Source organism: Apaloderma vittatum, unplaced genomic scaffold (assembly GCF_000703405.1).
Source record: "Apaloderma vittatum isolate BGI_N311 unplaced genomic scaffold, ASM70340v1 scaffold1803, whole genome shotgun sequence".
In the NCBI taxonomy this organism is placed as follows: domain Eukaryota; kingdom Metazoa; phylum Chordata; class Aves; order Trogoniformes; family Trogonidae; genus Apaloderma; species Apaloderma vittatum.
In genome coordinates, this window is record NW_009707291.1 from 40,616 (window position 1) to 66,675 (window position 26,060).

Here is a 26,060-nt window from a genome sequence, read left to right on the forward strand (position 1 = left end):
CCACAAGAGACGGCAAATGTCTAGGGAACCAGTATGGAAGAAGGTTGTGTTCCGGCATCTACCCAAGGAACGGGTGCACAGCTTTCCTCTTGCATTTTTTTTCACTTATTCTTACTGACTTTTATTGTCCATACTTGAACTTTTTAATATAGGTACTCTAACCTGGCTTGAAGGAAGGATGGTTTCAAGTACCAAGTTAACAAACCCTACAGTATTCAGTCTTCTTCATAGGAACAATTCTAACCGGCAATGCCCTGCACCACTCCTGCAAAGGCAAATACAGCAGCATCCTGTCTCACAGCATCCAAAGCACAGTCACCCAGGCTACACCAGCAGAAGGTCACACACAGTCCTATGAGGAAAAAGTGTCTTGTGATAATTAGTGTTAATGAAAAAAGCTCTCTGTCAGCAAAAGGTTGTGGAATGCAAGTAACTAAACCTAAAGCATCCAATTCTAATGATTTCAGCATTATTTACTTATACTATTTGCTTTCTGGTAGTTGAAGGGTTTAATAAAGAAAGGTCAATTAATGGATGATAGGATCAATACTTCAGTAATCTTTGTATCGGATTACTGTTCTTGTTATTACCATACCCCATCAGGAAATACAGACTTCACCCTGACTGGTGACTGGGTGGATAATGAAAGTAATGTGATTGTAGGTACAGCAGTGAACACGTCCCCTAGCCAAGCAACATGGTCCAGCGGAAAAAAACAGCCTTTAGAGCCAAATCACAGAACCCATGAGATAAGCCTGTAACCTGGGTAAAAGACCTCATTGTCAAAACAGATTAAAAAATCAGAATTTTTTCAGATAAGCTTGATAAACCAACTAACCAGCCAAAACACTCTTAGAAACTGGAAATACTGAAAAAAATATAGTTTCATGCAAAAATATCTAGTCATAAAAACATTTACCCAAGTCCAAAATGAAATGCCCAGGAACTTTAGGTGTTTAGTTAGGACTGGACCTAAGCGTATCCACAACAGAAATATTAATATACAGAAGATATTAGTTATTAAGAAATTCCCCAAAGTAATTTTATTTATTTGTCAGAAATCTATTTGTCAGAAAGGAGAATAAAAATCTGATATTTGAGTATTGATATGAGAGTATTGAGTATTAGCACACAAATAATAATTAATAAATAATAATAAATTAAACTCAGTTATGTCCCCCCTTCATTTTCAACTATACCTGTGTCCAAGTTCATGAGCAATAGTGAAAGCCAATGGAAGGCCAGAATCCTCATTTATATTACAGCTTCTGTGAGGCTGACACATGCCTGACAGATGAGATAAACCTAAGGTTTCACAGGGACGATTCATGCCAGCACAAATGTCCTTTCTAGAATCAAAAAACAGACATGCCATTAAAAGACCTTAAAACCAACCATAGAGTGTCACTTGCACTGGATGATATGTCTCCATCCCATAATATATCAATGCTCATATGCATTTTAAACAAAAGATGACGGTGCTAACATTTTCACAAAAATATACGCAACAACAGCATGCACTTGTTATGCGGCTATCATATGATACTGCTATAAACTGTAGCCAGTATATATGTAGCTGTAGTGACTAAATACATAATTTTATTGACAACCTGCATAAAAAAAGGTTTTAAAAGCTCCACCCGCCTTTGACAGCACTTCGAGGTATGGTTTACTAGCTCAGCTTCATTCCAGTGAATTGTTTGAAGCCTGTTTCCTCAAAGAAGTAAACCATGCATCATTGTGAGATTCTTATTTTAAGATTTGTTGACTCTCTTTGGGGTACCACTTAAGGGGTTTTTTGTGGGTTTTTTTTTGTATGACAGATTTTAACTTGTAACGTTTTTTGCAGACATTAGATACTATCTTCTCTCAGTTGTGTGCAGACTGGACTAGTGTTTATGGACCTGCAGAAGTTCTGTTTCATGCCCTATCACAAACCTCCTGTGTAATCTCAGACATCACCTTTCAGTTTTCTGTGACTCCCTTGCTCACACATGAAACCACATTTTGTGTTTCCTTAAATACGGAGATAATATTTTAAAAAGATACACTTCAAAGCTTAAAAATTAATGGCATGGCGTTTGCAAAATACTCTTCCATTCTGAGCTGCACTTTCAGATTTGCCATTATGGAGCTGTTCATCCATGTGCTATGTTGTTTTGCTATATTGCCTCAAAGAATAGAGAAGTGACTGAGAACAAAATGAGATAGGACCAAGTGGGAAAAATAACCTGAGCTCTGCAAATTGCTAGTCTCTCAGGACATTCCTAACTAAGATGCATCTCTAACAAAACACCCATATGCATACATGAAGTGTTATGCACACTTTAAAAATACATGAAAACCAATCCCTTTAAAAGGTACAGCAAGTCTAACTTCAACCACATTTCTATAACACAGCTCATATTCCCTGCCTGTATGAGCATCAGACACGCTCACACTAGGTTATTTTTTACATTAACACTGTTTCAGAAGCAGCACGTGTTTATCCGATCACATTACAGGTTCTATGGAGGATGACCTAAGTGATGGCACAAGCCTATATAAAAATATCATCACGAGAAAAACACAATTGAATAATGGTCAGTCAAAGCTGCTGAGCTGCTGTCATACCTGGTTAGGAGGACAGCCACATCGTGGTGTGTAGGGTTGACGTCACTCTTGGGGTTGACACTCTTCTGCCATTTGCAGAAGCTGGCTAGTGTCTTATCAGCATGGTGAACGATCTTCAAGCCTTGCTAATGGGAAATGAAGGAAAATATTATCATGAAGACCACACCGCACTGCAATAAGATGTCAACGATGTCACCTGTGACACTGGAAGATCTTTGAAATGTAATTGATTATGCTTTTGCCTAAAGCTAGAGTCACCATTAGGAACAATGACATCTAACAGACTGAACACTAAGCTAAAATCTTGACATTTTTGTAACTGATGCAGCTAAAGAAAAATCTAAATGCAGAAAACTACAAATTTTTTGTAAGCATCATAAGATCCACTGAATCGAAATCTTCAAGCAAACAGTTCATATTCTCTTGAAAGCAAGTTTTCTTCTATAGCGAAGGTAAAGACTAATTAGTATGGGACTTTGTTCTCAAGTTTGTCACTCAGATTTATGCGAATGACAGGCTCCGAGAACAATTACACTTCTAAGAATGTATTTATTTCACAAAATTTTTCAACTCCAAAGAGAAACAATGCAGTCACAGATGTTTCTTCCTCATCTTATTATTATATTGTGAGTTACTGAAATTTCTTCTGAAATATGAAGTATGCAAAACAAATTCATTCAAAAATACATTTTCTTGTTTCTGGTCTTGGGCGTTCACTGTATCTCCTCTCTGTTTACTCTATTTAAGTAATGCTTAAAATCAAATTTTGAAAGATACACAAGACTGCTGCTCCTAACATTGCCATGCTCAACTGAACAGGAATCAAAACAGCCACAGAAATTTAGCAAACAAACTTAATTGGTGGTCACGATGTGTCTCAGGTACTAATTGTTCTGTTAAGATACGAACTACTGTAAGGATAGATTCTATCGTAAGAACTCTTTCAGAAGACTGAGCCTCACCCCATGGCTTGGTTCTCTGCCTTTTATAGCATTGTGAGCATCTGATTTGTGGTCATAAATTAGAAAACACTGAGAAAATCCCCTTAATGAGTTCCTGCAGTCAGAGCAAGCTGTGTCTTTCACAGCATTTTAAAAGTAACTATAAAATTATGACAATCACCATGTATTTAGGCAGGTATCAACATATTTGTGAATGACAGACATTGGAAACTACCAATATATAGTCAGTTTACAGCAATTGGCATCTAATTTGTCCTGATTTATTTGCTTTGAAAGAGATCTAAAAATAAAATCATATGTTTGAGCTGCACAATAATAGAATTACTTCTTCACAGATCTGCAATTACTCTAGTATTACACTTTGTAACACATTTCAGTTAATGCTAGGTAATTAGATACCAAGTGACAATGCACACATTAATTCCTGTTCCTCATTTAGTCTTCCTTGGCATCCCATACTCTTTTTATAGGGGTGAGATTTCATTTCTGTATTCCTAATTTGCCTGTTTCGATCATATTTTCCTTGGAAATTTTATGCAAAAATACCTGAAGGAATCAGCTAAATATTTTGCTATGCACGGTAGCTTTTATTCTAAAACACACAAGTCAATGGTTAATTTAAGAGTAGAATGAATGCATTCTACTGCATGATCTCCATAATCATGCATTGAACAACGCATTGAACTCCCAAATGTTATAAGTGACATTTTGTAGCAAATAAAATCCTTACCTCCTCCTCCTCAAAGAGGATGAGCCGGACCAGCACAATGTGAATCGCGTTGCCAATGCTTGGATCGTGGAACAACCCTGCAACCTGTGCCAGAGCCAGGAGGTACGAGATTAACTGATTCCTCTACAGCAGAAGAGGACTTCAGAGAGAAACTACAATATTTACTTCAAGCACACTGTTCTTCTTGGGATGATGGGTTGGGGTCTTTTAAATCCTCAGTGCATTTCACCAAAAGTTTACTGAAACGCAACAACTGTTGGAACCACTGCTAAGGGCAGTGCTGGTAAATGAGTGATGATACAGGATTTGGCAAAATTTACTAATGCTAAAGAGCACAAGTACACACAAGATTATTTTATGGCCATTCCCCTTACAAGAACTCCAGTGATCTTAAAAACCACTAGCAGAGAAGAACGCAACATCTAGAGTCACGTCACACTGGTGGAGAGATCCACTCGCTGTGCCAAAAGAAACCCCAGTGTATCAAACTGCTCTGTTTGGATTTGATGGGAATCGGCTTCTGCCACAACAAAGCAAAAATTAGTACTAGGAAAAGAGAAATCAGTTAAATGATGGATATGCTTGTGTTTATACAGCACAGAAGAGAATGGTAAGAACAAAAGCAAAAATAAGGAATCAATTTTTAAAAAAAATCCATAAAACCCCCAGCATGAACTGAACTCAGCAACAACTTGACCCAAATGTCACAAACATCATCACAGTGTTGAATTAGGCAGGAGGAAAGGGAATAGGAACAGAAGAGCCATAACCTGTCTGTATGTGAACTATGTCATGTACCACAAGAAATACGAATGGACAAAATAGATTGTGTTTGGGTTGAAACTGTCCTGCAAAAGCTTGTTATAGAAGAAATTACTAAAATGAAGTGGAAAATATGTTTCCAGAGGTCTGATTTTGATATGGATCTTCTTCAAGGTATTAGACTTGAAACTGAATCGTTGGGACTAACCCAAACACCTCAGGTACAGACTGCAGAGAAGATGCTGAGGCTTGTCTTCTTCCTGAATCTCATCATGATAGGGCTTTTTTTTCCATATATTTTTCACGTGTGGACAAAACCTCACGTGCCCATATCAGCTTTCTGTCTGTTTAATCAGGCTCATTACCTCACTAGCTAGTCAGACTGCTCAGGGCACAGTTGAGAACACACTGTATAAACGTAAGGGACAGATTGGTTACCATGGCTAGAAATACGCTGTGATTAATTTCCCATATACTACACATGTACCATGATAACAACAAAGAAGACATCCTTAACAGACTCTCCAAGGTCAGTATCTACTGTAAATACAGGCAATAGCAGAAGACATATCTCAGGCAGTCTCATGAAACACTATTGCTTTTTGCAGGTCAACTTACATTTTCAAACCTGCCATGCAGGAAAACATTGGAAGTTAAATACTTTGGGGTTTTCAACACGGACTTTGCATTATGTGCAAGAGACCTGTCTGCAAAAACAATTCTACTTGTTTTAACTGGGATAGAGTTAACTCCCTTCATAACAGCTCATGCAGTGCTGCTTGGATTTGTGATCGAAACACTAATACACTGGTATTGTAGCTTTTGCTAAGTTACTACAATTTCCTGTAGGCTCCTATGTGCTTTTCTCTTCTACAGACATGGGAAAGAATATACATGCTTAAAACTGTAGAATTTCTCCCTGTTGCTGTAGAGATGAATCTGAAATCACCAATAAGCAATGGGTTCCAGGGAAAACAGGGAATTTCAGTGGAAAGAAAATGAGTGCTAGCATTTACAGCTATGAAACTCTCTCATTTAAAATCCAGAGAAAAATTACATCTCTATACTGCAAAATAAAAGGTAAAAAATGCTTTAAAATACAGAGTCTTAATGAATATATATATGAACGACATGACATTTCTTTCAGTGAACAATGTTACAGACTTGTTTCAAGGTGACCAGTAACATAATCAAGTTAAAATTTGCTTAATTTGTCTATCTAAAAAAATAATATTCTACATACCATATTCATTATAGTGAGGATATATGATTCCACATGGTCACTTCCATGATATTCAACCATCTTACTGTCTGCAACCACAAGCGTCTCTACCCATCGCTCCTTGCTGACAGAGCGCCGAGAAACCTTTCTGACAGATGTATGATTCGGTTCCCATCTCTCCCTCCAGCGTTGCTGCTGTTTGAAAGAGCTGAGGGTATCTGGAAGAACAAGAAGCCACGCTGAGGTAAAAATATTTTCAAGCTTGAAAATGGCTGTAACACTTGCAGACAGAATGGTAGCATCACAGAGGTTGGAAGTGTCTTCTGGCTGCCACCCACCTGACTTACACGAGGGCCAACTCCAAAGTGACACCAGCCTGTGAAGTGCCCTGCCCAGCAAAGTTCTGAATGCCCCGCTAGGTGGGTAAAACCTTCATCCAAAAGTTACCCCTACTCAAATGCCAGGGATGAAGGTGTGAGACAAAGTCAACCTAAAAAATACTAATTTGGGATGCCATTTTCAATGAATTTCTCTTCTGCAGTTTGGTTCTAAACTCTCAAGTGACACCAGTTCATATTTTAAGATAAGGGATAGGTTTTCTCCACAGGCAGCCCTCAGTCTCACAGCAGGACGAGAGTTACGCCCAGTGCTTTGGCACATCCACGAACAGTTTGTTGTGTGCACCGAAAATATCCCTGAAGAGCAGGGAGCGATCACCAGCAGGTGTCATCTCAATACCAGCCAGGCAGACAGCTGCAGGCTCCTCAGATGCTGTCATGCCTAACTGACAGGAGAGACACTTGGCATTTCACTGTAATTTTGGGATCTGAGCATCTAAAGTCTTTCAGGAAGAAGTCTTTGCTCTCAGAGTTGTTAGCAACCTGGCACTGCGCTCAGTGCCGTTAACTGCCCTCCATCCATCTGACCTTCAAGCACCAGCTGACTGTGCTACCAGGGAAATACCAGGGATGTAAATACCCCCCCGTCTGAAAAAGAAGTGAAAGACACCAGTCTGACAGCCAGTGGTGGAATTTGCCAGCTCAGAAGCCAGAGACACACTTCCACAGTGCTGGGATTTCCCTGAGTCCTATGAAGGATCAGAAGTGCAGTAGTCCTTCAGCATCTCACTCATGGAAGGGGATGTTGTTATTCCAGTTGGGGCATTTTAGGGGGCAGAAAGACAGCTCTTGCCTCAAAATGCTCATAGCCTGTCCAGCATTACCCCATGACTGTGTGGCAGGAGACAGTTAACTAGCATTTTAAGGAAGGGAAATGGACTATCACTGCTATAACCTCCACCCTAAGCCCACTAACCCAAGCTGCAGCGCCACTCCTGCTGTCTCCCTAAACCTTGGTTACTGCAACAGTCACCTCTATGAGGGGCTATATGAGCTGCATTCGTTAGTCTCTCTTGTACATTTGCATGGTTTTCAAAAGTCTTTTTTATATGAAGCGCAGTTCTTGGTATCTAAATTTTTATTAAGGGTTTTGTGCTGAGAAAAATCTTCCCCACAGCTATCTGAACAAAAAAAATAATTGTTCAGACTGCTGGTAAAGTGATTTGTTTATGGATAAATAAAATATCACACCAGCTGGCAGACTTTGTATTCACATCTAGCACAGAGTTTTGTTTATTGTCTGGACACATGACAGCACTGAGGGTAAAAATGTTTAAAGCCATACAGACAGCAATAGTGAACAACCATCAGGGAAAAGTTTGGAGTCCTAGTTAAGCATGAGGCTATGTACCGCAGAAAAATCTCAGATGACATTCAAGTTGTGAAAATTAATGCCAGATAGCAAGAGGATTCTTCAGACAAAGCTTCTTCCTCAGTGACCGATACCTTCCAGTGCAGGTTTCTAACCAGGCAGGGTGCCATCAAAGGACCGGATCCCCACTGTGTTAAGTCTCCTGGCAGCTTTTCTTATTAGATGAAACAGAGATCAAGAACTTCTTCGAGCTATATTAATATACAAGCAGCTATAAAGTGTGGTTCTACTGCTTTTATGTCTCCCCACATGATGATTGCTCTCTGTTAAGCTTTTGATTCTGAAGTAAAATAATCTTATCTGGCTTTTATCTTAAGAGAGAAAAGTGTTCCAATCGATTTCAGATTTGCTGAGAAATCCCAGGCACTCTGTCATCCAAGAGCTGAAATCTTCACCATGAGCCCACCAGTTTAGGAATAACCCAGAACTGATCGATGGTCTGAGACCTAGCTACATATAGCACTGTCTGGGAAAAGCCTACCTGCCTATACTCTGCCATCAGAGCTGCTGATAGCAGCACGTTCCACAAGTGTTAGAAGAGAGAAAATAGGTATTTGAAACTTGAGGTTTTCTATGTATTTCTGAGAAAGATGTAAAATAGGCAGGTATAGTGGTGAAGTTCTTAGGAACAGAAATTAAGGTAGTGCTGAAAGTAAACACAGGATAGTCTAAGACTGAGTAAAAAGAAGGTTCGTAAGAGATTCAGCTAATAAATTGCATGAAATTCAAGCAGTAATACTCATGAGTTTTTCTCTGTTGTGGGAAATAATTTTGCAGATGTGAGCCTTTTATCAGAAAATATGATTCTGTCAAAAATGTCACATATGATGTTCCATTAGTCATATGTGATATCCAGCCATATCACCAGAAGAAAAGGTGTAGATAATGTTTGTTCAATTTCTGGTTAGGAATGGATGACACATTTCAGTATAATGGTGTTTTTTAAAAATCTAAATCAAATTTGGTTTTACTGAAACCTGAAACTATGCAAACAAATCCTACTTGACTAATTCAACAATATACAGGACTCTTAGCTTTCAGCTGCAAGGAAATATCTTAAGATAACTCTAAGTCTCAACTATACATGATGAAAGCAGCGTTGTACAATTTCTCCAATAGAGATTAAAGCTGCATGGCTTCTGAGGACAGAACAAAAGTTATATTCGCTCTTTTAGCAAATCAATTCCTTTTTGCATTAGGTGATAAAAAAACTATATCACAATTTCCTAGAATCACAGGTTTGAGTTGGAAGGGATCAAGAAGATCATCTGGTTCCAACCCCCTGCCATGAGGTTGCTCACAGCCCCGTGCAACCTGGCCTAGAACGCTTCCAGGGAGGGGGCTTCCACAGGTCTCTGGACAACCTATGCCAGTGCCTCACTTGCCCCACGGTAAAGAACTTCCTGGCATCTAATCTAAACTTACCCTGCTCTAGTTTAAAACCATCACCCCCTCTCTGTCTTATCACCATCTGCCCTTGTAAAACGTCCCTCTCCAGCCTTCCTTCAGGCACTGGGAGGCTGCTCTAAGGTCTCCCCAGAGCCTTCTCTTCTCCAGGCTGAACAGCCTCACCTCTCTTAGCCTGTCCTCATAGGAGAGGTGCCTCCTCTGGACCTACTCCAACAGGTCCACATCCTTCTTGTGCTGAAGGCTCCAAGGCTGGACACAGTATTCCAGATGGGGCCTTGCAAGATGAGAGCAGAGGGGCAGAATCATCTTCCTGGACCTACTGGCCACATTTCTTTTAATGCAGCCCAGGACACAGCTGGCTTCTTGTGCTGCTAGCGCACCTTGCCGGCTCATCAACCAGTATCCCCAAGTCCTTTTCTTCAGTGCAGCTCTCAATCCACTCATCATCCAGTCCAGCCTGTACTCTTGGTTGGGATTGCCCTGAGCCAGGTGCTAAGCGCACATAGCCACCTTTCAACACCTTTGGAGATACACAGGGATTTGAAGAAGCAAGGTGAAAATGTCCGGAAATTCTCAGAAGAATGCAGCCTATGACTGAGGGTTGTCAGACAGAATACAGTGGTACTGCTTTATGTCTTCACTTTCTGTCCTCATCTCCCATCTCTCCGCGCAACAGCTCTTTCATTTTTACCGCCCTGTATTATTCACAGCCAAAATGCTGTATCTCCAGATATGAGGTATGAATGATGCTAGGGATGCTGGACTAATAAATCCACACTGTTAAGAACTTGCTATATTATGATTTTTCCTATAAGCTTAACTCTGTCTTTGTTCTAAGATGTGTCTTTAGTTTAGGTGTTAAAAAAAGGACTGTAGTTTTGGGGTGTGTTCTTCAAAAGGTTAATAAGCAGTGTTTAACAGAGTCATTGTACAAGAGGAGATGAATAAACATATGAAATCATCATTAGTAGCATTCACCTAGTACCACAAGTCTAAGCATAGACTAAATAAAGCAAAGGCTAAGGAGTGACCCATCTAATAGGAATTAAAAGGATAGTGCAGGAGAAGTTTTATGAAAGTCATTATTATCTGATCAGCTTTGAGCTAGATCTAATAAAGAAAATCGGGATTTCCCAGGACAGCGCTCTAACCACTACACTTCTGGGTAAAGAAGGCGGGACCTCTTCCTCTTTCGCTCATTAAGGAGGATAGCAACTCTTAATACCTGATTTACTAATTATTTACAAAACTTAAACACAGGGAATAGGGAGATCCCTTCCCCTCTTCTGTCTACTTCTCCTGAAATAACTAAGGCAGCTTAGTCAAACCAAAACCACAAGAAATTATTTACATAATAGAATGTTCTTATATATACAATCATGTTACAAACATATGTAACGGTACTGAGCTTGCACGCTGACAACACAGAAGTAAGGGCTCACACACTACACAGAAAAACTGTCATGAAACAAGGAAGAAAGGACATGAATTTAAAAGAGAACAGGCAACCAAACTAGCTCTTTTTACAAGCATTTCTGAAACCAGCTAAGCTAAATGTGTTCACACAGGAAACTATCACAGCTGTTTAATCACATACTTCCCCACCGTGACAACCCTCAAGCCCCAACAAAAACAAGCACAGAGAAAGCAAGCTTACAACTTCGCAAGCTTTGTTTAACTTTAACATTCCTGTAGTCAAAGACACGAAGTATCAAATAGCAGAGCCACACCACTAATGCAGAATGAAGCTAAAATTGGACCTGTGTTGACTGATGCACTTAATCAGATACTGCTGTCGAGTGTGTCTGCTGCTCATTGCCACTTAGCTGGAAGGACAGAATTAAAAATGTTCTGGCCCACTAGCACCAGGATGAACATAGAAAATAATTTCGTGGGAAATAGTTATTCCTGAAGCTGCCTACCTTTTGCAAGCATGACTTTTACTCTGCCTTAATGTTCTCACTCTTTTTCCCAAGTCCATAATGGATAATAAAAAAATATAGCTGCATAAGGTGCTGTTCTAGGAGTACATGACTTAAACATCCGTTTGAACTTTCCACGCTCATTCACTTGGTAACTTCAGCGGCTGGTTTCTCCTATTTTGGTGAAAATATTGAAGTGATGGATTACAAGAAAAAGGTGACTTTTTTTATAAATTAATCTAACACTTTTTAAAACGGCATCTGAAATTAATTTAATTTGCAGCACAATTCTGTTTTCATTTGATGACAAACAAGTATCTGCCAAAAGAGAATACCTCGCACTGTAAAACAAATTTGCAGGTTAAAAACTCCCTACAAATTATGTCTATGTCTTAACGTCTCTTATCAAGTAAGTTAAGAATTGTTGACCAGAGAATGACAGAGAACTGTAGTTCTGTGGAGACATTATGAGGAAAATAAGAAATTAAACATAAGGTCTATATTAATAAATTTTCTTCTTTTTACATACCTATATGAAAACGCATTCACAAAAAAATGAATGCAAATGACTGAAAGCAATGGTCTGAAGTAGCTGTCTGTGCGTTGTTAGGGCTGGTCTACTTTCCAGTAAGGTTTAGTGAATAGTATCCAGAAAATTTCTACTAATGTTCCATAAATTTCATTCACATAACAATGAGAAAAAACCAGACTGGTTATCAGATGTCATCAACATGCTCAAGAATAAGACTAAAAGGCTACAAGGATCTTATTCACTACAAGAAAGACACTGAGGTGCTGCAGCATGTCCAAAGAAGGGCAACAAGCTGGTGAAGGGTCTGGAGAACAAGCGTCACGAGGAGCGGCTGAGGGAGCTGGGGCTGCTTAGCCTGGGGAAAAGGAAGCTGAGGGGAGACCTGAGGTTGTAGCAAGGTGGAGGTCAGTCCCTTCTCCCAAGTAACAAGGGATAGGAAAAGAAGAAATGGCCTCAAGTTGTGCCAGGGGAGGTTTAGATTGACATTAGGAAGAATTTCTTCACCAAAAAGGCTGTCAAGCACTGGAACAGGCTGCCCAGGGAGATGGTGAGTCTCTGTTCCTGGCAGTACTTAACAGATGTGCAGATGCAGTGGTTTAGTGGTAGACTAGCCAGTTTCAGGTTTGTGGTTGGATTTGATCATTTTTAGGTTCTTTACCAACCTAAATGATTCTATGATTCTATTCTGTAAACTTGCATGCTGTAGCTAAGTTTATGAAGGTACTACAGAATTCAGCAGTGGAAGAAAGCATTTAAACTCTGGAGGGATACATGTTTTGCAGAGCTTCGTGGATGTATGGACAGGAAAACACTTAGGAGCCAACTGGATCCAGAAACTGGTGGCACAGGTCTCTGGAGTGCAATCAGTTCTTCAAACCTACTTAAGTGACTTCCACAACAAGCACACATTGCAGGCTGCCTAATGCTAAACTTCAAGAGTTGATGAGAACATAGGAACAGTGGACAAAAAGTATCAATGCAAGGAAAAGTGACAGAAAAAAGCAAAACTATGCTGGAAGAGGCAAAGGACAGGAAATGATTACTAAGGGTTGCAATTCCAAGGATTTGGGCAGTATGAGGGATTTTGATGGAAGGTTTACTCTTCACTCCCCGTGTGGTTGGGACCAGAAAATAACGTGGTTTTCAAGCTGGTACAAACTGCAACCAGTGACTACAGGGACTCAAGAGGCAGCTGACAGAGGCCTAGACCTCCTGAGTTTCAATAAACTTGTGTACCCAGCAGTAGGCTGGTTGCTGTTACCACAGGGACTGAGGAGAGCCATTCCTCCTGGGCAAAAGCCATTAAAGCAGCTTATGCTTATAGTTTAAAATTCACAATACTAATTGATTATAAAACTGGTGAACATTAGCAGTCCTCTCTTTGAGAAATAACGACTGAGAATAATTGCATTTGATTCAGGGATTTTAAGTAAACTGGTGCTTTTACCTGTGCAAACATTTTACTTCAGAAATGCTGCACAGCTTCTCTTTTATCAGGTGGTGAATTCTGTTTGTTACATATATCTATCGAGGTCCTACAACAGAGACAAATTTTGTTCCATTCCCCAACAGAACCACAAGCTGAAGTACAGCAAAGGAGGCAGGCCTGTCAGCATAATGCTCTCCTCCAGTCCATAACATATGCTTCCTTCTACACTGGTCCATCTGCCAGCCAGAGTTTCTTGTGGTTTTAACCAGGTTTAACCTTTTCGGCCTTGCAACAACTGAGGAAAGACTCCCTCCACACAGACACCCTTCACAAAATCCTCCCTGTACCATCACCATCACCACAAAACCAATATGCCCAGAACTGTTTTGCCTGTTTATGCTCCCTCATGCAGATTCAGAAACGTTGGGTGGCCTCCTCTAGGTCTCCGCAAGAGCTGATCTGTGCACCAAAGGAACTCCTCTCTGGCTCATTTCCCTTCAGCAAATACAGCAAAACCAGCCACTCATGTCTCCCTGTGCTTGCAAATGATCAGTACAGATCCAGCTGGGACCAGCCGCTCCTTCCTCCTCACAAGGTGAACACACACAGGCAGCAGAGAGCAGCCACAAGCTGCCACCAGCCCTGTCTTTTCCCAGCCTGTTGGGTGGTCCCAAAACAGGATGCAGTCTCCCTGTGGGCTGACACCCTGCTCCAGCTCAGAATTTAAACCTCACAAAAAAACTTCCAAGTTAACAAGAAATGAATCTCAGCATTTTGGCTTACAACTGTGCTGCTGAACTAAATCCGTTCCACGTCACCCACCCGCTGTCCTCCTGCTTGGCCCAATTTCTTTTCATTCTTCCGCACCTCTTGCCATAACTGCACCTCTTCTCTACCCAAAACACAAAACAACTCTCCTCGCTGAATACTCCGCAAGGTTCCAGCTCAGCTGTGACTCCCACAAGCAAGTGCAGGCACCCTGAACCCTTCATGCAATATTTAGGGCCATCTCTCTCTCAGATGTCAGCACATTCGGCTCTCCTGCCTCCACTCTGTGTGGGCTTGTCCTGGGTGAATGACAGCTCAGAAACTGCTGCTCAGCTCATCCCACTGGAAGCTCCAGATAACTCTTAACAATCAAAAGCAGCAAGCAGACAGTTCTGCCTGTAAGACCTATTTGAACCAGCTAAAAAGTTGAATCACAGAGAGACTTTTCATCTCAGGGAAGCATTAACTTTGCCTTGCACGTGGCAGATTTTGTCAGCTGTATTTGTCAAGTGATTGTTACAAAAATATGGGAATTCAGCACATGACGCCAGATCAAAACCTTGAGCTGAAATCTGCCATGTCTTAGAACCACAGAATAGAATCATCGAACCATTTAAGTTGGAAAAGACCTCTTGGTAACCAAGTCCAACTGTAACCTAGCACTGCCAGGTTCACCACCAAGTCATGTCACTAAGCACCACAACCACAAATCTTTTAAACACCTCCAGGGATGGTGACTTACCCACTTCCCTGGGCATTCCACAGTGAACTACATACTGGGATAGGGCCCACTTAACTGTACATGGGCTGGCTGAGGACAGAACCCATCCCAAAAATATTTAGAGACCGAAACAGGTCCTCTAAGCTGCCTCTTAGCTCACCAACAGGTATGAGCTCTTCATCTTTCGAAACGTTGGGAAAAATGTGGCAATCGGCTAAACTTAGCAATGGCACCAGTATAGCTCTTACTTGTTATTTAGTCTTAACTGACCTCCTTAAGTTAAAGAATGAAGCTGACTTCCTTAAGTTACAGAATGAAGTGTTCTATAGCAGTGTTTCCTGACCACTGATGACTCATGAAGCATCTACAAGGCAGTTCAGAAGAATTAACATTTTTAAACATATGAACAAGCCAAAAAAAGAAAAGCCACAAATCACCCAAAGTTTAGACAATTTCTAGCTAGGCGTAAATGAAAACTGTAAAAAATACTCATTTTTTTTCTGACCCAAACCAATTGATCCTGTGACTAAAACTAGGCTTAGAAGAATGTCCAGCATTCTTGACTTGCTATGAGTTAGCATGGAGAGTATTCATCAAAATACTACTACAGTATTGATTTATGACATTACTACAATGTTTAACTGGTTATCTCTACAGCTTTACATTTAAGTGATCGAGACAGTGCTGTTCTGAGATATGAATACAGTCCAGAGCTGCAGAAAAATTCTCAGTCTGCTGCTTTGGTCACCAAAAACGTAGATTAAGGTCAACTGAAAGTATTCACAAACTAATGTGAAATTTAAAATCAGTTGTGAAAGAAACACCACAAAAGTCCAATGCTTCATTCCAATACTTTACAAATGAGACATTAAAAAATTATGCAACCATCTTCAGCTTGAATACAGTTCTGTTTACTTAAAATAAGTTGAAGAACATGAAAGCTAAAAATGTTTCATTTCACCCTAGAAATTAAAAATGCTTTATTTGCACTTGACCAAAGTGGTTTTAAGCCAGAAAAAACTTTCTAATTTTCCTGTTGTTTTTCACCACAACAAAATGACATTTCAGAGTGCACCTTAATATATATGTGATTTTTCTCTTACTCTCAAATCTCCTCTTACTTTCAAGCTTGATCAATGAACCAAAATGTTTTGTACAAAAAACAACCCCCTGGTCATATGTCAGCAGCTGCAGGTAGAAATCACTCCTGAAAACTTGCTTCCGTATTTCTATTTGGAGAAGTAAACCTCATGCACATTATTTGACTTTTCTGTTTTGGAGTGACAAGAAGCTCCACAAGTCTAATGTAACTGATTTGTTTCTGCTTTACCTTCAGCTCTAAAAAACTGACACCTTTGGCTTTCTGTGAATGGCGTCCTTACATTTCTAAGCTATCCTTGGTGACAGAGCTCAGCAGCCTCACTGTTCCAAGAGAGATACTCTGCCAGGGCACAGAGAATCCACCACTAACTTGGTTCCTTTACAGGTGTTGTACTCTTTACGAACCACAGACACATAATGTGACTCCTGAAGCTTCATGGAGCAAAAATAGCACTCCATCCTCACAGTTCCTCTCCTTCTCACCAAAAAAAAAAAAAAGATACAACAAGAACTTGTCCCGTCAGGCCTTGTGTACACCAGTAAGTTAAATATATAAACATAGGTACTAGAACTTGGTTGCTTACTCTATTAAAGTAGATGGCTCCTGGCATGGCCTCAATAAGGGTCAACAAGCACACTATCAATCAATCACTGAGCATGGCACAGGAGTGGACACAGGCCAGGAATACCTCTCAGTAGTTAGGATCTGGCCACTCTGTTCCAAAGGCTGAGAAAATTTAATGTATGCACACACACTGTTCTCTGCTACCTGGGAGCAATGTCGAAGAATACTGGAGTATTTAATTTATTATCACAAACATGGTCTCATTGTGTGGGAATAGTGGTTGCCATGAATATCTACAGTGTTACAGCACAAGAGTAAATGCCAGCTCAGCATTCACAGATAAAAAATAACCACCTAGCAGTCTCACCATCTTCACAGAAAAGAATATCATACTAATGTTTAATCCATGTCTTCCTCTGTAAAGAGGTATAAAGCATACTATGACGGATCATGTAGCATGATTAAAGAGCAAATAAAGCTGACCTACGTTTCCAAAATGAATGTCATCCAATACCCACTGGAAAACATGTCTTAGCTGACAGTTCTGCTCCACTCCCTCCAGGCTGCCACTATGTCTGTACCGCTCTCATCTCGGGATCGCCAGATCTTCTTGGAAATATGACAGTGCCAAAGTGGTTTCCATAGCAAAGCCCAACCCTACGAGAAAATTCAGAAGCAGATCCAACCATTTCAACTGCTACCACTGAGTTTTACTATGTAAAATCCTAGAAATGATACATCAGTCAGAAGACACCAATAGACAGCAATATTCAGAAAGCATTTATCTGAACTAACAGAGCAAACAAATAGGTAATGCCATTAATTTTAGAACTAATTAGCTATTGTAATCAACCACACAGGCCTGATGTCTGCCTCCCAGCATTACATTTACATGACTTAAATTTCAGCTGCTTTTTCCCCTTCTTCCTTCCTTCCCTCCTTCCCCTAGAATTATGGAGAAAATAGAACTTCTTCCAGATATCATTCAAAGCTATCATTAATTATTTTCAGTATGAAAAGACTGTAAGGAGCAGGATGAGCACAAGCCACTATGGGGGAGCAAGGGTAAAAACTGGAGAAAATGGCTGGACCCTATCGCTTTGCTCATTAGCCATCTTTAGAAACACCCAAAACAAATAGATTATTTTTTCCCTAAAATACTGTAGGTCATTCATACTGTAGGTCATTCAGTCTTTCCGACATCATATATGATGAAAGCTGAAAGCACCATGGTGGAGCGGACAGCAACTGGGTGACTGGTGTCAAGTCAGTGAAAATTCTATGCCACTTTCTTCTCACTTCCCAAACTTCATGCACCTGTTTGAAGACCTTTATGCTGCAGACACAGAAGCCAAGTTCTTACCAATACACTATCCACCACATTCCTTGAACACTCCTTGAACAGTAGTTTGTTACATGTGGAAAACAGTCATTAAAGTTCACCAATAATCACAGAAATTTGATTTGTTCTTAAAAATTCTCAGTTTTAAATGTTCAAAAAAAGTTTAAGAAAAGCACAAACTACATATAATGTCTGTGGTGTAAAAGAGAGATCGTTACTCACACAACAAGTCTTTGAAGCAGTAGTTAAACTATGCCTTTTAATTAATTTGGTTTAAATTCAGATTACAAAGGGAAAGAAGAGAAAGTCTGGAATTAATCTCAAAATGAAATGCTATTCTTTCAAGACAGAGTTTTGAGAGTGACTTTTTCCTGTGATTCCAGTTTCCTATCAGTGACTGGTTGTGAGGGGCTTTATAATCCGTTGGATGCCACAATTCAACATTCACTTCCATTTTTGTTATGTATAGGGTGGAGGTTCACCAGTAACACCAGGACTAACTGGATTCCCCCATGGTTCACTGTTTCGAGAAAACTATGCCAGAATCCTTCACAGACAGGAGGTATTGGGGCTGCCACGCTAAAATGCCTAGAAGTATGAAAGTGGTTGCACAGAACTGAATCTGAGCTTTGGAATTTGCACTCCCACGGAAAAAGAATCAAGCAAATCCCTGTCAACAGATTCATCCTCTCTTATTTTCTAAATTACACTCTCAGTTTTCATTTGAAGAAAGCCCTTTGCTCTTCTCCAGGTAGCCTTGCAATTATAAAGGTACGTAAATGCATTGGATCATAAAGAGAGAAAAAAAATAGACAGGCTTGCCTGCAGGACACAGCCAGTTCATACACATTGTAAAATGTCATGATTAATTATATCTTAACAGAGAGAAAAATATCCCAAAAATGGATAATTATGGATAAAGCTGAATTATATCCATCAGCTGGGGAAGGGGCTGTTCAGTAATCCATTCCCCAGTGATAATGTTATATCTGCTTGGATAACTTTCAGCTGCCTGCCAATGTTACCAATCCAGGCTTTGCAGAAAATTCTCTTCTTTTACTGCCCTTCTACTCTATTATCTGCCCTGGAGATGAAATTTCATCCCTCTCATCTCCTTCCATCTCCCCTGAGAAGGATCTGATTGAAAGTACCTCAAAATTGGCAATGGATGCAACTGGGACACTGAAAAGAAAATACCATAAAGCAGAGAGTGGTTCAGTGAATATTTTACCTGGAGAATGTCAAGCAAATAATACAGCAAATGTCAGGAATGATCCCTTGTTAAAACTGCAGCACCTGAAAGAAGGCTTTAATCCAAATCCAAACCTCTACAGAGCTGAGGGGAATCCAGACTGGGGACTCAACTGACAGCAGTGCAGATCAGAGAGCAATGAACTTGGTTCTGCCTGCTTTAGAGCTCAAGTGGGCAAGAAACTTGCTGCTAATTCTAACTTTGGAGAATGAAAGATTAAGATTAAGGCTGCATTTCACATCTAAAATGTATTTAAAATACAAAAATCTATCTGCAGCTTAAACTCAAACACTGTTTTGAAGCTGAGCAAAATAATAGACAAGATCCTTTTTAAAACGAGTACAAATCAGAGACAACATAAAAGTAGAGCATTTTTTGAAAAAATAGTAAAGGACATCAAGTCTTTGGACTTCCTATTTTGTACAAACTCTCATTTCTGGGCAGTGTTTCTTGGGACTGATTAGAAGAGTTTAGACGACTTTAACGGACCAATTTATGAGCACATTTTTTTCAGCTAAGTCACTTGACTACATGTTGTTTGCTTAAGTAAGTTTAAGTTGAATACTTGGAAGAGAAGAAAAGCAGAAAGTGTAGGATCATGGCAAAAAATCACTATTCCCTTCTACACTATTTCATATAGAAACGTGGACATGCAACAAATGATTCCACAAAGTCTTCAAACAAGTCTAGTGCTTAAGGATATCAATTAAAAACATTTGCTCTACTTTTTAGCATACTAATCTTCTGGCCACATTTTTTTGCATAAAGGTTAATGCCTACTTCAACTGGACAATTCTTTTCTCTAGAAAAATATATTGTGTGTCATTCTGTATGATCTTTAAGTGAATAGTGTCCTCCCAGTCTGTTACCTAAATACATTTTTTTCAGGACAGTTCAGAAATAGCACAGAGTAAGAAGTATTGTTTAGAAAGACACCCTGCAAAAGGTAATCTTTACATAAGCACCTGGAATCCGAGGAACAAACCTTACTCCACTTGGAGTCTCTCAAAACGAATCAATTCCACCTAGTAAGTCCCATAGGTCACTAAATCTGTGTTGAGGCACATCTTTGCTTTCAGCAGTTGAATGCAAAAACAGTTCAGGTGTAAAGACCTGTGTGAGAAATTACATCCTGGACTCCAGAAGGTGCCATCTGCAGACTGCTGTCTAGTGGAATTGCATCTACTAAGCATCCCAAGCTACTCAGTGTTGTCAGAAATTCATTATGAAAATGGTCCCCACAAGCACCCACCACTGGAGTTGAGACCTCCATCCTACACTAAGCAGATAATCAGGAATGCAGAATAGGATCTGTGCATGCCAGGACATGCTACCTAGTAATTTCGTGTGCTGAGGATTAAGTTCAGGTACAGCCTTGCTTCTGTCTAAAAAGGAGAGAGCTGCTAGTTCTCTACAAGATGACTGAAGTAGTGGTGGATAGAAGAACTTATAACCTTTGAAGTTACACAAGTCCCCTCGTTCCCAATTAATCATAAAGCTAAAATCTATGCTGACAGGGGTATAACGATCTTCTGGTAAGTACAATTCATCCAGAGGAGTCTCTCCAAGCACACAAAAGGCATGCAAGTTCAAGAAGGTGCTGGGAGCATGGAATGAAGAACACCAATACCAAGAAAGGAATGGACAAGCTGCAAGGACATTGTGTTTCATGCAGAAAAATTGTACTCAGGCACCTGTCTAAAGAGAGTCATTTACAATAGAGGAGGCTGCCAGAGGCTCATTGGAGAAACTAATTGTGAACACCGAGCCCATATCGGTGCACTAACTCCACAGCACAAACTCAGTACTTCTCAGAAGAATTAGAAATCTGTGATCTGCCCAGAAATAATATGGTAATTGTACCTTCTTTTAGAAAGTTCACACAGAGTTCAGGATGACTGAGAAATCTGGCACTAAACAGATTGATGACTAAACAGCTTTGCCAATACTACTACATTAATGGGTCAAGTGTTCCGAGCAAATTTTCAAACTCCTGCAACACAAATGTTTCCAAAATGCAGCTTAGCTTTCAGGGTTTTCTGTTTCAACTGTGGAAATAAGGTTTACAACTGTTCAAGTCTAGTGTCATCCTACAGAAGGGAAAGGGATGACATATGACATGTAAGTTTAATTTTAGAGCTTGCTATTGCTCTCTGAATCAATACTGCAGCAATTTAACATTTACATTACCAAAGGATTTGTTTACCCAATCAATGGCAATACTCAGCAAGTGCAATAGTATCACAGACAGTTTTGATAAGGAAAGCTGTAGGCACTGAGCCAGAGCAGAACATATTCCTCTACACAGAACACGGTTAGAAATGCTGAACTAAGTTCAGTTTGGATCCAGACTGAGAATCCTCCATCTGATGAATGGTTAAGCAGGACTCTGAACTACAGGGAAGCAAGTGCAGTAAGCAAGCACGGTGTAGCAAACACTACTTCTTTCTAGTGGCACACAGACCAAAGAGAAAGACTCTGCTGAAACAGAGTTAAGCAGATTTTTCCCTCAATAGTTTTGACTCATACTACTTGGAAAATCTCCTGTCACAGAACTTGCAAGTTTATTCAGTCACTCAGTGAGGAAGCTTATCACACTTCTGATGCCTTTTGATGGCAACAAGTGACTATTATCACATTACAACAAAAATCTGTTTCTACATTTTTCTTCCTTCCTGCACTACACAAGTAGATATGGGAAGTACTCAGTTTCACTTAGTAGGAGCTAATGAAATACCTAAAGTTAAATTCCAGTCAAAAAGAGGAGAAGATGAGAAAACAATCAAGGACTGGGAAAGCAGGTGCCGTTGTTCTGTTAGCTTCAAGCTTTCTGCAGCCCCAGTGCAGCACAGACTTTGAATCCACTTGGAGAAAGTTCTAGTTTTGGTTCTCTACGCATTTAACTGGAGAGGGAGAATTACACAAAAACCCCCAGTCATTTATTCCTTTCTCCTCTACCAATATTTCTAATGCCTGTAACCACAGCCTAGGCATTCCCAAAGATAATTCATCCCAAAAGTCAAAGACAACATCTTAGGATAGAATGATTCAGCCTATGACAATTGTTCTACTCCACTAAGTACAAAAGAAGCCAATCTGTAATATAACTACCTTAAACTCAAGTATTTAGCTTCTAGGCTACTCAAGTTAAGACGAGAACCTTATCTTGCGTCCTTAGAAATCTGAAGGTCAAGTAATTGTAAACACATCTATTAAACATCTGTATGCTCAAATTCAGAATCTTTTTGTATTCCTTAGCAAGGCTACACATTTGCGCCTGCTCGCTTGTTAGAAGAGGATTTTTGACAGTGAAGTGAAATGAACACAAAAGTCTTCTTAAATTCATATGTCAGATAGTTGAGAGCTAGAAACTCAAAGCTGAAGGATTCTTATCTCTCTTGACATAGAATCTCCAGTGTTTCCTTCTCTGGAGACTTTCAAAACCTGCCTGGATGTGTTCCTGTGTGGCTGCCCTAGGGGATCCTGCTCTGGCAGGGGGGTTGGACTAGAGGTCCCTTCCAACGCCAAACATTCTATGATTCTATGAATCCAGAGGTTTTAGAAAGAGAAAGAGACTCTTCTTTTTTCTGGAGAATGAAAGCACAAGATAAAGAAAAAAATAGTCTATCTTATCCCTGATGAGCTTCTAAAAAACTCCAAAGAGCAATTGGAAAAAATAATAAGTTTCCTGAAACGTGAAAGAAAGTTAGAATCTTCTGCTTTCATTTCATAAGCTCGTTTTGGGGAGAAAAAAAATCTCTTGACACCAGTTAGCAGCAACCGTTTGATCTATTGTTCCAGAGATGAAAGATACTCCATGTATTCCTGCAAGCTGTTTGTTTGTTGTTCCTTCTTTAAAACAGAGGTCATTCTGACTAAATGTATCTATTTGCTCTTTTTTCATAGAAAGCATCTTTTCAACACGTTTGTAAAGCCTGTTTCTAGAAAGCAGAGGGATGCAGGGATAAAGATGCTTTTCCCTCTACATTAATCTCAGTTATTATAATTTAATGTCTGAACTTACCATCCTAAGAATAACAGTTTTTATGTTTGGAGAAACTAAGCAAAGTAAGCTGAATAGTAACTGATGTGGTTAAATACAGGATAAACAAACACTGGAAAAATGTCAGCATCATTCTTTAAAAGATATAAAAGATACACAGCATGTACCAGAGGTTCTGCCAGCAAGCAAGGCTGCTTACATTGGCCTCAATGTTCTTCCAAAAAAAGATAGGCTATCTATCGAGAATAAAACAATGTCCTGGACTTTTTTCCCTCCCTCTTCCAAGCAGTTAAACAAAGGACTTTGCTGTCAGTTTATACTGTACACTTGGAAAAAAATCAGGGAACATTCTGGCAGTATCAAGTTAATCATCAAAAAGCAAGACTCTGATTCAATAAAATCCTGCACTCGGGCATAATCCTTAGGAAGAAAAACATGTAATTTGTCAGAAGCGGCTTAATGGCATTCTAGTCACCTGTTAAATGAACTATGCTATTGAGCCATCATTCAAAAGTCTTTTGGCACAGATGACGTTGCTTTCCTCATCACTCACCCCTGTACTCATTTCATTCAGCACCTGGCCTGTCTCCTCCCTCCCACCCTAGCTTTATCTAATCACAGCTCCAATGCAAATTTGCTCCAAATGCAAAATTTTCCTTTTTAAGATTCATAACTCCTTTGTAGACAAGGAGTTGGAGGTCCCTGTACAACCCAAACTAATCCTAATTTCTGATCTGTGTGGAACTCATCTGTCAAATTTTTTCAAGTCAAAATGAGGGTGAAGCATATGACAACTTCTACATGTCTAAAGCTCCAATGAAGTATTCCCAGGGATTTATTTTAATACCCTAAACTTTTCCTTCCTAAGTTATATATTACAGCCTACTGCAGCAATCACTTGGGTGCAGTCTGAATACACTCAACTACTGTCCTTCTAAATGACAGCAACCTGAACACCCCACCAGTCCAAGAAATAGAAGTCCACATATTAGTACTGTAGCGGTACTTTCTGTAGTGCTGAGCTGCAGTGCTGCATTACATCACAGCATTTTCATTTCCAAACTTCACAAAACTCCATTTTCCAGCTCACAAGGAAAAAAAAACCAAAAAACAAAAACCAAACATTGTGGCAGACTGTAGGAAAACAAACAGAAAAAAAAAGGGAAGAGATTTTTTTTTTATTCTGCAGAATGGTGGGTAATTCCTTCTCTCTTGTACTATTTCTCAGAGCACTGTGAAGTTTTTAAGACTATTTAGAAAAACAAAACAAATCCCCAAATCCTTAGTCTCCTTTCCTACAGGTATGGATTATAAGAAAAGTTGTTTATAAAGCACAGGGACACTTTAATTTACCACATTTGTTCCTTGTCCAAGGATTTCAAATGATACAGTAAGACAGCAGCTTGCAATGTACAGTATCGTCACGATATCTTCAGGATTTGCATGCACCTAAGGACTGAGTCATCTGGCAGTTGCCTAAGCAGCAGTGGAAGTGTACAGCACAAACCTAAGTTTTAATTTACATAATTTATCACAATGATTTTTCTCCAAGTACCTGAAACTGTTAAGGACACTGCAAATTATAAGCTGATTAATACAATCATTGCAAGAGGAATGAAACTGATGCCAAAGCATTCGTGCACGTAGATGAGACAAGTGTATTGGAGCCTGGAGATTCATATGATTGTTGCTACAGATGCCACAGCAAAAGTCGTAAGCGTGCTGCACAGGGCTTCTCCCAAAAGGTGATGCAGTCCTTGCTTAAAAAAACCCCTCAGAACAACTGCACAGGAGGTCAGCATCTCGTCTACCTATCCCTTCCCCCTCCAATTCCTCTCCTTTGATTTTTCCTGTACAACTAACCTTCATGTTCCTTGCCTGACAGACAGGTTAGTTCTGACTGAACGATTACTATTATCACTACATAACTTTGTGCATTGACTTGAAAGCATCCAGGTGGTTCAACTTTTCCAAGCAAAAATCACCACTACATCTCAGCCTGGGGACACAAAGGATTTCCCAAGCCTAAGTCCCAGAAATCACTCAACTGTGTTAGTAATTATGTTTAAAAAAACAGAATCAGAGCTCAAATAAACAAAAGCAGACATTCTGTATGATGAATTTCAGTGCACAATGTTAAAATATCTAGCTCCGAAAAACAGTTCCCACAAGAAACATGGCAGACAACTCTTCTTCAGTTACGCCCTAGCCCAGTGGGGACAAAGCTAGGTCTGAGAATACAAAATGGTCATGTCTAATCTGTAAAATAGAATTCATTTCTACAATTAAATATGAATTGTAAATTGAAATTGTGAAATGAATCGTAATTTGAAATGATTTTGCTTTAAGGTCATCCCAAAAGGTACTACTCTGGGCTATCAGTGATATCACGTGGGTATACCAGACTTCTGGCATCAAACTTAGGAGCATGAAATGCTTGAGTTCTTTAAAAGAGGCACTAATATTTAAGTTATTTTTACTTCTGCTTCTACAAAGAACGCCTTGCTGTTGATGCTTTGGACTCTACTTTCAGAAAGAGTAAATGGAAGTCTTTATATATTTTGCTAACTATCATGGAGAGTCTAGAAATCCTGAATTTAAACCATGAGTTAGAGGAGGGATATTTTATGTTAATCACAGAATCACAGAATGTCAGGGGTTGGAAGGGATCTCAAAAGATCATCTAGTCCAATCCCCCTGCCAGAGCAGGATCACCTACAGTAGGTCACACAGGAACGTGTCCAGGTGGGTTTTGAATGTCTCCAGAGAAGGAGATTCCACAACCTCCCTGGGCAGCCTGTGCCAGGGCTCTGCCACCCTCACGGGGAAAAAGTTTTTTCTAATATTTTTGTGGAACCTCCTGTGTTCCAGCTTGTACCCATTGCCCCTTGTCCTGTCACTGGATATCACTGAAAAGAGAGTGGTTCCATCCTCCTGACACTCCCTCTTGATATAT

At 39.8% G+C, this 26,060-nt stretch overlaps 1 protein-coding gene across 1 annotated transcript in view; it reads right to left on the reverse strand.

The window, feature by feature from the left end:
* LOC104271442 (A disintegrin and metalloproteinase with thrombospondin motifs 12-like) overlaps positions 1 to 7,067 on the reverse strand; it is a gene marked incomplete at its 3' end in the record, with an annotated part of 40,679 nt that extends 33,612 nt beyond the window's left edge. Inside the window, exons 1-5 of the mRNA XM_009866108.1 lie at positions 7,028 to 7,067; positions 6,311 to 6,507; positions 4,306 to 4,389; positions 2,614 to 2,738; positions 1,200 to 1,349 (exon numbers count right to left, since the gene is read on the reverse strand). Of these exons, the coding sequence (XP_009864410.1) occupies positions 1,200 to 1,349; positions 2,614 to 2,738; positions 4,306 to 4,389; positions 6,311 to 6,507; positions 7,028 to 7,067 (596 nt within the window). The remainder of the gene's footprint in view (positions 1 to 1,199; positions 1,350 to 2,613; positions 2,739 to 4,305; positions 4,390 to 6,310; positions 6,508 to 7,027) is intronic.
* Positions 7,068 to 26,060: the final 18,993 nt, after the last annotated feature.